The sequence below is a fragment of the Agrilus planipennis genome, unplaced genomic scaffold (genome assembly GCF_000699045.2).
Source record: "Agrilus planipennis isolate EAB-ADULT unplaced genomic scaffold, Apla_2.0 scaffold66, whole genome shotgun sequence".
In the NCBI taxonomy this organism is placed as follows: Eukaryota; Metazoa; Arthropoda; class Insecta; order Coleoptera; family Buprestidae; genus Agrilus; species Agrilus planipennis.
The window spans coordinates 348,426-362,092 of NW_020438868.1; the positions used below are offsets into that span (position 1 = coordinate 348,426).

Sequence of the window (13,667 nt, forward strand, 5' to 3'; positions counted from 1 at the left end):
TATATATAAACGTATACACCAAAATTTTGAGTATATTTACAAAAAGATACATCACGCTTTAACAATGTGCCATATGCACTTTCTCTCATGACGTGTACACTTTGAAACAACAACATTGTTTTTAGTTTAACTTGTGTTAGACAACCCATAAAATAAATATGAAGTACGTGCAAATATTATTAACGTGCATATACGATTCTAAACCTGGAAAACAATAATAAGTACGTAAAGGATTTTTCCTTTACGAAAAAGTAGGAAACGATTAAATCGGTTTTAAAATATTTTTTGTACTCCAAGATAAGCGAGTCTACATTAACTTTCTGAATGTGTAACAACTCGTTTTCAATCAGTGATCTCTACAAATCTTAACTACTCACAATCAGCCAAAAACAATAAAAATTAAGGATTTGTTACTAGTATTTTATTCAACTATTACAAATTTATTTCAAAGATTTTTACGTAATTTGATCATCATATTAAAACGTGTCCTGTACCTAATACTGAATTTTACCATGATCTCATTTTTAATTAATGAGTTTTAATAATAGCTTTTGAGATTAAATGTGCCTATTCAAATACATGATCCAATAATATAAGATAACTAAACACTATCGCTCTATACCTCATCGTGGTATTACAGCAATCCCCCACCCGATAGCGTTTCGTTTACTATTAATCCACCATTAAGTTAGTTGATTGAATTGTTTTATTTATTGTCTACTTATATGCTAAGTACAGGCAANCGGAGGAATTGTAATATTCCACAGCTAATCTTCCAATTTTATTTTCCTGTTTTCATTTCGTCTAACTCATCTGTACCTCCCAAATCACAATGACCTCTCTCTCCCAATATTCCTTGTGTAGGGTGGAGGAATTGTAATATTCCACAGCTGATCTTCTAATTTTCTTTTTTTGTCTTCATTTTGTCTAACTCATCTGCATCTCCTGAATCACAATGACCTCTCTCTCCCAATATTCCTAGTGTAGGACGGAGGAATTGTAATATTCCACAGCTAATCTTCCAATTTTATTTTTCTGTCTTCATTTCGTCTAACTCATCTGTGTCTCCTGAATCACAGCGACTTCCCTCACCCACTATTCCTAGTGTAGGGCGGAGGAATTGTAATATTCCACAGCTAATGTTCCAATTTTCTTTTTCTGTCTTCATTTCGTATAACTCATCTGTGTCTCCCGAATCACAATGACCTCCCTCTCCCAATATTCCTAGTGTAGGACGGAGGAATTGTAATATTCCACAGCAAATCTTCCAATTTTATTTTTCTGTCCTCATTTCGTCTAACTCATCGGTATCTCCCGAACCACAGCGACCTCCCTCTCCCACTATTTCTAGTGTATGGCGGAGGAATTGTCCGTCCACCAGCATAAGAGGCTGGTGGGAATAAAACATGCAAGAGATTTTTTTAACTTGTACCCACAGTTGGGGATCTGTGATGTTCAAGTTTTTGGAACATGTGAAAGATGACCTTACGATTATGATGGCTCGAGTTTGTATCACTGTTTTCATTTATGGATTCCGACGCATCTCGTTTTTGATAGGAAAAGAGGAATATCGAAGGAAGACAAATTAACTTGTGTATATTCGGCAATGATTTAAATACCCTGCTACTATCCCGCAATGAATTTTCGCAATTTAAGCGATTGCTGGTCGTCGGAGGCGATGAATAAATCACGAATGTCGTATTCCGGTGACAAGGAGGGAGGTTGGAGTTCCATTTATCTCCACACGGCACGGCGACTATCTACTACGCTTTCCCTATTGCCGTCCGAGGCGTCGCGACGCAGAGCACTTGTACGGACTACTGCGGAAGAACCTTTACCTATATAATGTAACCTACCCCTGTGATTTATGATGCGAATCTAACGAAAGAAAGGACTGTTTACACGGAGATTTAATCGATCTTCACGAGTAAATCGTCACAGAATCACTTTAAGGTGCAACTTTTTCGTTACGTTTTTTATTCTGTCAGCGACTACAAAACAACGCCCATTTTTCCTTCTACAATTCTTAGGTACCAACAAAGGGTAAAAGACTTTTCTATTGCCTACAAAGTATATTTTTCGAAGAGAGCAAATATGTATTTCCTTTACCTTCCTAGGGCGAAGAATTTTGTGATTAAACTTCTAAATTAAATTATATTTCTAGTTTTTTAGTACCACAAAAACAGATGGTGACTTCGAAAAAAACGTAACGTTCTGATGAAATCCGAAAATCGCCAAAAAATTGATGAGATATCCTAATGAAAAGATTCACTTAAGAAATTTCAAAATATTTTTACTAATAATTTCAATAAAATCAAACGGATAATTTTAAACTCTTTAATCCTGTCTATGATTCCAATTAATGATCCCTGTTGTCATGATCATCACCACCATCTTTTGCTACAAAATTGGTATATTGATTTTTCATAACAAATGAATTTTGATGTGACATACGAAGATTATTAATTAATAAGCGAAACACACAAGCTATATACGTATATTTATATAAAAGAGTTTATCGCATGCGGAAGTAGTTGCTTCTCCTTGTGTCCGAAAAGGCCTTGCAACATTACTTGCTTGTGATCAAGGTAACGGGTAACGGGGCGCACCAGTTTTAAAAGGGGTGATTTATGATTTTCGGAGTGTAGGGCAGAAGGAACTCCAACGACGAAAGAACATGAAAAGGTTTAATATATGCTTCTAGGTAAATTCGGCGTTGTTCGTTGCAAAACGAGCACGAAAGTTAAATGCGACCCTCTTGACAGTGATTTACCGGTCGGAGAATTTTTAACACTCACTTCAGATCGACCGAGACGCCATTAGAGGGCATCCAGGTTCTGCTCTCGGCGCCCCTTTACCGGAAGAAAAAAATGTCACCGTCGCATTACGAACGTTGTAAGCGCAGTTAATATAAAAAGTTCCCCGACCGCTCGGGAAACTGCCGGAAAAATGTTCTGTTTCCCGACCAATTCTTCCGCAAAAGATGTTGGAAACATACGGCACGAATAAGAATGAAGGCAATATTTCTGTTTGTCAAACAGTTATACACTGAAAAAGTACGTTTTAAAACGGCATTTAACAAAAAAAAAACAAAAACGACATTTTTATCCATTATCCTAAGTTCTAAAGCATTTCATCAAAACGTCGAAGTTTATTGACATTAAGTACTTATGATGTTTAAATAAGTCTTAGTCAATGATTTTACCCAAAATCAAAACACAAAGGTAATGTTAATCATGTAGATAGTACGAAAATGAATATTATAGAAAAATACACACGAAAATGAATATTATAGAAAAATACACACGAAGATGAATATTATAGAAAAATATACCTTTCATTTACGGAGAGAATACATGATACTTTTATAATATTCGTCTTCACAAACCCGAACATTTTCACGCAAATAAAATCATGAAATATATGTATATTTATTGAGCACGTTTTAGTCACGTATGGGTGAGCCGTGTCGCCCATCATTGCGCACTGCTTTTTAATAAGCGTAAAATATGCCGAGACCTTTAATTTGATGCACTTAGATAAGAGGCAGTTATTTGTACACAAATTACTCAAACAATTTTAATTAGTAGTTATCACAATAAACAAAATATGTTTACTCTTTTTTCACCAGAATGACGGCTCTTTTGTGAGTACTTGTATTATATATTTCAACCAATTCGATAAATTGAAAATCGGGTAGAGATGAGGAGTTTATAAAATCTGAACATATTTCGTCTTTCAATATTAAAAGCCGTATTTAACTAAACGACCCTGAGAACGAGAATTTCAACTTAAACAAATTTATTTTGGAGTCGAAATGTTTATTTTGTAAAACTCGAAATTCGAATCAACAGTTTTCCTTCTTCGTGGTAATAACTAATTTAAGTACTCACAAGGAATTCGCTTTTGTAATAAACAGGTTTATTAATAAATCTTCCGTCTGTATAGCCAACAAATAAATAATTTACCTGATAAATAAAAATGGCTGGTATTTGAAGGACAAACCACCACAGTGGGTAGTCATTTATATTGTAATATGTCATACTCCATCCCCCATTTGCAACGTAACATGCGATCAAACTGGAAACCGTGCAGTTGACAAAAAGCGTAAATGATCCCATTAGAATTTCGTGTCTTTCCAATTCCGGGGACAAAAATTTGTGCGGTTGACACTTCCATTTTTCCGGTGTATCACGTTGCCGTACGTAGAAGTACCACTAGAAAAATTATCTCGCTAAATACACATCAAATATGTAAGTGTCCTTTGCGGCAGCTGTGAAGTTTTTGATAAATTGGTAGGTACGACAATATTTTTCGAAAAAGTCCGCTAAAATATTTCCAACTTAAAGGAATTTCTTATCGGATCATGATCTACCCACTTGTTAATTCTTTTATGATTCGATAACACGAACATAAATATGACAATTACTAACGGATTACGGTTTACACAATGGCAATTTGTCAAACAAAACGAAACTCCTTACTGAAAGATATCATAAACTATTAGCTCAGTAGGACTCTACTTACATGTAAAAAACCTCCGATGAGAATAAACATTGAATATGATACTGCTATGCTACTTAACCAAAAGTATTTAAAGTCAGTAAGAAAAAAATTTTTTGCCTTAAAGTAACCTAATTGTTTACTAAGATGAACGGTGATGTTTATCCATTCTCCTGTAACAAGAAAAATGACTCATTTGCCAGAGCTCTACAAGAGACTTAATAATCAATTGTTTTTCTTAGATAAAACAGTTGAAAATTGAAAATTATTAATAGCAGAAGCCGTGTTTATAACCCTGCGGAACTCCACAGTTACAAATGAACACTAAACGAACAAAAACAGCAAAAAGAACGAAATTTTAAGTAATTTTATTTAACTGAATCTCGACTCACCGTTGAAGGAAACTCCTAATAAAAATACTGCAATTGCGGCTAGGGTGCCTCTAAGAAAATCAGGCAATTTACCCCACACAACGTCAATTTTATCACTGTACTTTTCACTCCAGTTCATTGACATGGGGTCATAAAAAACTTTTGGTTTGCAATTGTCTTGTTTGGCATCCATGGTTGTTGAGCGAGGCGCGTTCAAGACAACCGCTTAATAAAAAACCCACATTTTCCTTCACTTTTCGTTAATATATTGATGCGAATATCGACTTTATCTCAGAATGGATCGTAAGCACTTTTGATAAATTTTTCACTCTTTCAAGAAAGGAAGATTAGATATATATATAAGAAGGTATAGATTCCTATATAAAAAAATAATAAATTTTCGACAGTTGTTAAACTAGCATTATAACATGCCAATGTTAGATGCCTCGTTTTATACCCCACCCGATAGCGTTTCGTTTACTATTAATCCACCATTAAGTTAGTTGATTGAATTGTTTTATTTATTGTCTACTTATATGCTAAGTACAGGCAAACTTGTTAAAAAGTTCAGGTGTACCCGACAGGTATTTTGCGTATCAGTTTGTTATCAAAAAGGTGTTAGGCATTTACGTGTATGTACACTAAGCAAATGGGTGTAACAATACATTCGTGCTATTTACCGGTTTTAAAGATTAAAGCTATTGTGCCGGTTGAAAAATGTTGCTATTTGTGGTTTATTATTTTTTTTTAGAAGTAATGGAAACTGTCTATCAGTTTGACAAAACAGCTGGATTTTCTACAATAACGTCATCGTTTGCAATTGTTTTGATAACTTTTATAAATTCTCGTCAGCAAGTACAATGCACCTGGAGACCACTTCAGTTTATCAACACATCATCAATCCCCGATAAAAAGGATATAAAAACCATAAAAAATACATTTTAATTACCTACGATCAAAGTTTGAAAATGTTCGATCGATTCTTTTTAAAAAAAGTTTGTGAAAATCTTGAAGTACTTTTTATTCACATTTGAACATAGATTTTCACCATGTAAAAATTGAAACAATTCAATGCATTTCATAAAAAACAACAACAATAATAAAGTAATTTATTACTAGCAAATAATTGAGCGATTTTTTCAAAAATATCAATTATTTCAAAGAAAGTATCAATTGTTTATCATATAAAATAGTCATATCCAAGCGAAAATCGCCGAAATATTTGGACGTGTAAGTTAGCTCACGCGGTTTTTCTGGTCATGCCAACAATCACGTAATTTATATCATAAATTTTCTAGCACATAGGTTTACATTTGTGGGTATGTAATCAATTTTATCATCAAAATTGTAGTCCGGTTCAAGTGCCATTGTAAAAGATAGTTATCTTCCACATTTTCCACAAAGTTGATTACGATTACTGTTAAAACACTTATTTGTGGGCAGAAAACAAAAGAACATATGAAGTAGGGTGTATTACAAAAGTGACGAATGGTCATTACAAATTTACAGTTTTCTAGGTTTTTCAGGTTTGCATAAAACCAAGTTACCAAAAGTTGATTTTTTTTTGTAACTGATGTGGAAAAGATGCAAGTCGTACTGTGTTTTCTTAAGTAGCGTGTATATTACGTCATAATTTTTACTAATTATTTAGTGACACGAAGGGAAATGTCTTCCCTTAAAATCTGCTTTCAATACATCTAACGAAGTTGTTGAATAAAATTATAAATGTACAACTCTCCTTGTTAGTTTTTCACTAATGTTTAAGTAAAAAAAATATACTGAACGTTATGTTAGATACAAGCACGCATGTAATTATCAATACATTGATTCCCATCGGTTCTCGAGTATGCCTTCAGGCAAGGATTGACTGATGGTCGGCAACCTTTGTACTAAACGCGTTGGGTGACGCATATTTGCCTGCTTAACAACAGGAGTTCAGAAATTCTCGAAAAGAATAAAGACTGTCTCAGACAATTCGACACAAATATAAACGGACTTCCGAATGACTATCGGAGATAGTTATTATGTATAGTAATATACAGGGTGATATAAATACAGTGACGAGTAAATAAACATTAGTAGCACAGTACGATGTACATAAGAAGTAGCTCAGGTGTCTGCATAGTTTTATCGTATAAANGTTGAGAAATAAAAAAAAAAAATTTTTAAAAACCTTGTTTTTCTTGGTCAGGCCGGAAACTTATCAATCCACCCTCGTATAAGTATAAAGTTCCAATAATATAACAATGATTACAAAATTGATACACCAGAAATGTGACCATACACTCCAGTCCCGCAAATTATATTTTAATGAGAAGCAAATTTAAACTTTTGAAATAGTTTACCTATACATAACAACGTCCAATTTCATAGAATAAAATAAGTGTGACAACAGTGGTTAAGTGGACAATTACACGGAATAAATTAATTGCGCGGCTATATGATTCAGCAAGAAAGAGCGAAAACCTTATTAAACGCACAATTAAGTAAATGTAGCACAAAAAACAGGAAACAAAAAACGTAAAGTAGCGTACAGTCCCTTTAATGGGATAATTGGTTTCGTAACTGCTTTGAAAATACTAATTAAAATGTCTATTCTAATATATTTCTCGTAAATTACTTATGAGTTTTCTTGCAGCGTCGTAAGCAATAACAGTAATTGCTAATTATAATTACAAGTGACACTCCTAATGTCAGATAATTACAATCCAAGACTTGGAAGTCTTAGAGGAGTTTGCCTTTTTATATGCATTTCCGTTATGCCTACGTAATTATTCTATTATATTGTAGCGAACACGAGTGTGTTTGTGTGCGATCGGGCACACGTGTGCGCGAACGGCTTATCGATTCGCCGAATAGCCGCGGGCGCCTTTCTTCATGTGCGCCGTATTTGTAAATGTGTGTGTCGTATCTGCGTTCTGGGAAAGCATTAAACAGTTCAAAGAAAAAAGAAACTATCCGGATGTTTCCAGAAGGTTCCAGAAAGTAAACAAAAGAGTATTTAAAAGAAGAAACGATCGCCGAGAGCAGAAGAAATAAATTGACCAAATTGACCGTTGCAGAAGTGAATCCAGAAATAATAAAAAGTGAAATAACTACAGCAGTGAATAGTGATAGTGATCATCAACAGTAGTGTAAATAAATACAGTAATTCATAACCTAAGTTCAGTAATAATTTAATAGTGTTTTTAAGTTCTTTAATACATAGTACAGGTAAATAAATAGTTTTTGTCGTTATCAGTCCTAGAAGTAAATTTTGTTAAACCCACGAACATTACAATATCTATTATCTTTCTGACCTTATCCTGAGGTAAAAGAGATGCTTGATGTGGACAAAATTTAAGAATATAATGATCGAACAGTATTACTATCTTATTCCAAAATGATGAAGATCGTAGATAAATTATTTCCGGAATCATCCAGAAGTCAGCACTTAAATAAATCCACGCAATAAATGTAATAAATTAGAGACGCTGTTTGAAAAATGATAGCGCTTTCGTCCTCTTGGCAAGTGGATGTAAAGAGCGGTAGAGACGATACAGTCTGTAGGATTAATGTTACTGTTTCCTCCATTTCATTTATCCTTCGAACGGACCGACAGTACCGATTCATCAAATTCTAAAAGCACCAAGCAGCGCGGCGTTCGCGCCACTCACTTTGCCGTAAACGGCTTAAGCGCGTTCACTATATGATTCTAATCCAAAAACCATAAAACCGACGAACGAACCAACCTACTCGGTCAATAATCAATACGTCAACAGTTCCTTTATTGAAGCTGAATAAATATTTAAAGACTTCGAAAAATTTCGTGGAATATCATCATCATCATCAAGGAGGATTGACATAGGGTGAGTATATTCAAATTATTAATTAATTAATTGACTTTCATTTTTAGCCTTGCTATTTTATCTGCTAAGGATAATGACATCTCTTCTATGTTAAACAATTATGAAGTTTGAAGATTTTGATAAATTACATAGGAAGGACATAACGAAGAATTTAATGTTAACGAAATATCTGACATATGTAATGCTAAAAAATGAAGGAACGCACAAAATAGAACGAAATAAGTAAAGTGCTAACTGAACCATTATTTTCCTGCCTGACATGGTATCTGATGTATCTCGTTATTGGATTCCCGCACCTCGTATATCACAGCCACCCCACAAACGAGCGGTCGAATCAGTGTTGCCGCGTTGTAGATTTTATTTCGTGTCTACTTTCAATCAATCATGCCCCAGACGTGGAGGTACCGGAGCACTGTATGATAAATCACCTAAAATAACGCCGTTAATTATGATTTCCCAGACGATCTCCACGGACACTTTTCGTCCACAATATTTATGGGTCATTGTAACGTTAACTGCTGATTACAATACATGACATAGGTGCTGTATACAGTATACATACAACCCGCCCTTCCTTTACGTGTCACGTTTCAAAGCGACTTTTCGCAGTGGGATCAATTTTCCTTTCCAATTTATTCCATTAATTATTATAATTACAACATGACTAAAGTTATAAATTAGATATATATGTACTTTTCCGACTTAAATACATACAATAATTCAACAACACTTGAGTATTTTATGCCAAAACGTATATTTGTAATATCTTTCCCGTTCGTTCTCAAAATGAATCATTAAATACAAGTACAAATAAGGGTAATTTACCACAACAGCTACACATTTTTAAAGGGCGTATTATTTGTTAGTGATGTAGGCGTGCTACCCATCCAGAAATAAGAGAAATCATCTCCTGGCAAAGTTAATGATCATGTGCCTGTCTTCCAGCTGTGAGGTCACCGTTGGCAGCAACAAATTACATTATTATTCACCGACACTCACACACGCCATTTTATTAAGTATACGCTATGTATCCCGACGCATTATGCACTGCGGCCCATTTGTCTTCGCGAACACACCCGACAACTGCTTAATGTAAAGACGTTTGTACGTGGGCACAAGAACAGGACCGGACTACGTGTACCGAACGTCCGGCCGTTAGTAACCGCAAGAGGCCCATTAAAAATAACATCAATAACAATTAATTACCAACAACAAGTCCTTGTCTATTAAATAACCGATAAATTATTCATGATTAATAGTTCCGGAAAACAGCAGGAGAATGAAAGCACAACGCAATCCGACGTTTTAACATTTGTTGTTCTATTGCTGAACGAATTTTTACAGAAAGCTTAAAATCATCGTAGGGCAGCTTTCTATATCCAGGATGTTTACGCTTAATCACAAATCGTGACATCTTCAAGCTGGAACTAAACAATTGGAAAAAAGTGGAGGATCTAAATGTCCATATTCGTGTCCAGTTGGTTGCATATTACACATTTTAATGACATATTATAAATAGCAAATTATTTAAAATTAATACATGTGGTATACACAAACGATTAGTGAGTACTGTTCGTTCACATAGAGAAAGGTATGGCGTGGACGATGCGCACATACGTATATGCGGTCACCGGAATATAGACAGTCGGTTCAATCAAAATCCAGCCGTAAGTCTTTGGAATCGTAAATAGCTTCTGATAGTTACGGCCATTAAGGCCGTGTACTTTTCTCTAAGTGAACGGACTCTACCATCAAAATATGAACGGATTCAGCCAGTAAACAAACATATAATTAATAAACTAATTTATTAAATAGAGAAATTAGTTTATTTTGGCGTACATTTCAATACTTTACCTAATCCGCGCCTAATACATTATGGTCTGCGAATGTACACGATTAAGGCGGTATTGTAATCATGAGTAGAAAAGGTGTGCTCAAGCGTCCGCATCTGTATATATGTATCCATGTATCTTGATTAAAACGATATTCAAGTGCCCCGTCATGTGACGAGAAAAATACGTTGGCTGACGCGATGTTGCCACACAGTAATGTTATCGCTATTTATGAGCTGTTCCAATTGCGAGCTGATCATTTGTCACTGCTCTCCGCGGGAAGAAAAATGGAAAATAAGAAGGCGAGGCGGTAGCGTTTGTCAACATCCGCCGCTGACAAATGGACGAGTCTCCTAAAGAAAGGACGTTGCTGTCTCGCGGTGGGCGGTAATTTGTTGATATCGCGATGATGTTTTGGCCTGACGTTAACTCCGAACAGCTGCCGTCGTTAATTTTTATTTTTTTTGTACTCCCGTCGCCCGTTCGGCCCGCCGCCGGGAAGAATATTTACGCTCAAGCGATATTAATCAGCTGGTTGCGTCTCATTTTTCACAAACGATTTAGATCTAAAAGCTCCCAAATTTATCTGCGTTACTCATATTTCACGAATGAGCTTAAAGAAAAACGAATCCTTCAGCGCCTACTATTTTATTTTTATTGGATTCCATTCTCAGTAATGTTGCGGCAGCTTTCTCTCCTCTGTCGATTAACACGTTCGGGCAATCAATAAAGTGAAGAATTAGGAGCAAAGTGTGAAGAACTCGTACAGTCATATGGTAGAAGCAAGAGATTCATTTGAGGAACGCAAATTCCTTGCCCACCGACATTTACGCCATGGGCTCAAAAAATTATGGCTTTGATCATTTTGGGATTGAATATATATGTAATGGACGTTATATCATTTCAACCAACAGAGACCCACCACTCCCAAAAGGGGCTCAAGAGGGCCTTCCGCCTCACCCAGTTACGTTAGCAGCAGATGGATACGAAACGCGCACGTTTCAAAGCAATTAACACATTCGAAAGAAAGAAACATGAACTTTACAACTTAGCAACGATAAAAATGCGAAAAGCTAAAACTAACTCATTTGGTTACGGCATANATCTTATTCCAAAATGATGAAGATCGTAGATAAAATTTTAAATTAATCTTATCTGAAGGTACTGATGATCTCCCATGCATATTATTGTAATGAAGTCATTACTGTAATTAATACATTTAATTTATATTTCTTTATCTTTTGACAATTTTCATTTAAGCAGTATAGCTGCTTCCCTCTAGGAAATGAAAATTTATACGTGGAAAACAGAACAGTACTCGCCATCTACAGCGCGATTGCCACATTACAACTTGAAACTTCGCTGAGTATGGCAGAGCACTTTTACATTTGGAAAACAGACAGAAATTTTCACGGAAACTTGCTTCCGTTTGTTTACTTACTCTGCAAACATTTTCCAATAGATGACGCATTAGGTTCTGTACTTGAAAATGAATTGGAATAGACGGGCGCATGGCGCTTCATTTAATAAGATTCGAAATACTGATTTGAGGAAGAACTACCCTAAAATGTGGAAATATTATTGGGAACGACAAAGTTTTGCCAAATTTTTATGATTAGTTGAGTTTTTCGCTGAGTAGAAACTTCAAATCACTTTACATAGTTGACGAAAGGTCAGATTACTTATTTCTAAAAAAGTTTTCTTCAAAGTTTCTCTTAACACATTACATAATATATAAATATCAACTACCTGCGTATGAGGAGACATATTTATAAGAGTTACGTGTCTTAATATTATCATTAGTTAATTCTATTGTATGCAGTCGTATTGTGCACATACATATCTATAAGGTATAAAAGTCAAAGGGTCACATTAAACGTGCGCATCATCAATCATGAGAAAAACTACACTTTCAGAAAAATACTGCCCCAACAATAACGTCATTATTGTGTTGGAAACTAATAAGAATCGCGCTCATTCATTTCGGCTTTCACTGCAAGCAACCTATATTTACTAGTCGGTAATTGTCCCAGTTAATGTTAGCGGCGATGAATTTCCGTCATGGCACCCCTACCAAACCAAACCTCGGACGTCGTTCCACCGCGAGACCTTCAATTTCCCACTGACAGGCGAATTACACCCCTGCATTCGAGCAGTGTCTGAACGTCAGACAGCTAAATAATAGCCCACGCGTAACGATCCCTCTCTTTCTCTCTTACCAGGAATCACACAACCGTTGTTCTGCTATAAAGTATCAATTAACGCCGTGGGTGTCAATTAGTTTCTTACGATACGGCGTAATAAATACCCAGCCGCCCACGACGGAAATGCACACAAAGTAATCGGTTGCATGTCGTGCGCATATACCAATACAAACATAGATACAAACGAACAGACAGACGTGCATATATTTTCTTTTCTATAATACATTGTACCACGGTCCCGTTAACAAGTTGTGCCTGTGCCGCCGCTGTTTGGATCGATAAGCCGCCGCAGTGGCGGCCCACGGTGCACCGGGACCGATAAACATAATATTTACGGGTACTCCACCGACATCGCCTACCGCGACGGTCATTTGTAACATGTCTATGACAGGGTGTAATTACTCGTAACTTACTTACTGTCCATGTCTATTCGTGGAACCTACAAACGAACGTACGTATTTATATAGAAATGCAAAATGGACATGCTGAAGTGGCATCAATTTTATCTACAGATGGGAAATGCCGGAAGCAGGCCGGTAACTGTTACTGGGTAATAATTATATCCCCTGAGTGGAAGGACTAGATGTATGAATATAAATTAAGATCTATGGATGTTCGATGTATTTGTTAAAAAAAAAAAAACATTGTGTCTCATTGTCATCGGCAATTCTAGCGACTTCCCTGTCCTAAAGACCTACAGTCTAGTGCAAAGTGATGGCTAGAGAGGAAGATCCTTTTCAGTCTCCCTTTTATGAATCTAGAAATCGGTGCGTAGGCAGAGAAACGTGAGGCTAACGAGATGAAGGCAGCAGGAGATTGAAAGAGTAACTGTAGAATATTACTGTCTCAGCATTAACTTTTAAAGAAACCACAGGTTTAGGAGACGACACGTAAAGGACTTAAAAGATG

The 13,667-nt window shown here is 35.8% G+C and overlaps 1 protein-coding gene across 1 annotated transcript in view; it reads right to left on the reverse strand.

The window, feature by feature from the left end:
- LOC108734726 (delta(7)-sterol 5(6)-desaturase erg31-like) overlaps positions 1 to 5,324 on the reverse strand; it is a 13,680-nt gene extending 8,356 nt beyond the window's left edge. Inside the window, exons 1-3 of the mRNA XM_018466375.2 lie at positions 4,896 to 5,324; positions 4,528 to 4,676; positions 3,969 to 4,217 (exon numbers count right to left, since the gene is read on the reverse strand). Coding sequence (XP_018321877.1) covers positions 3,969 to 4,217; positions 4,528 to 4,676; positions 4,896 to 5,067 — 570 coding nt within the window. The 5' untranslated portion in view covers positions 5,068 to 5,324. The remainder of the gene's footprint in view (positions 1 to 3,968; positions 4,218 to 4,527; positions 4,677 to 4,895) is intronic.
- Between the last annotated feature and the right edge of the window lie 8,343 nt (positions 5,325 to 13,667).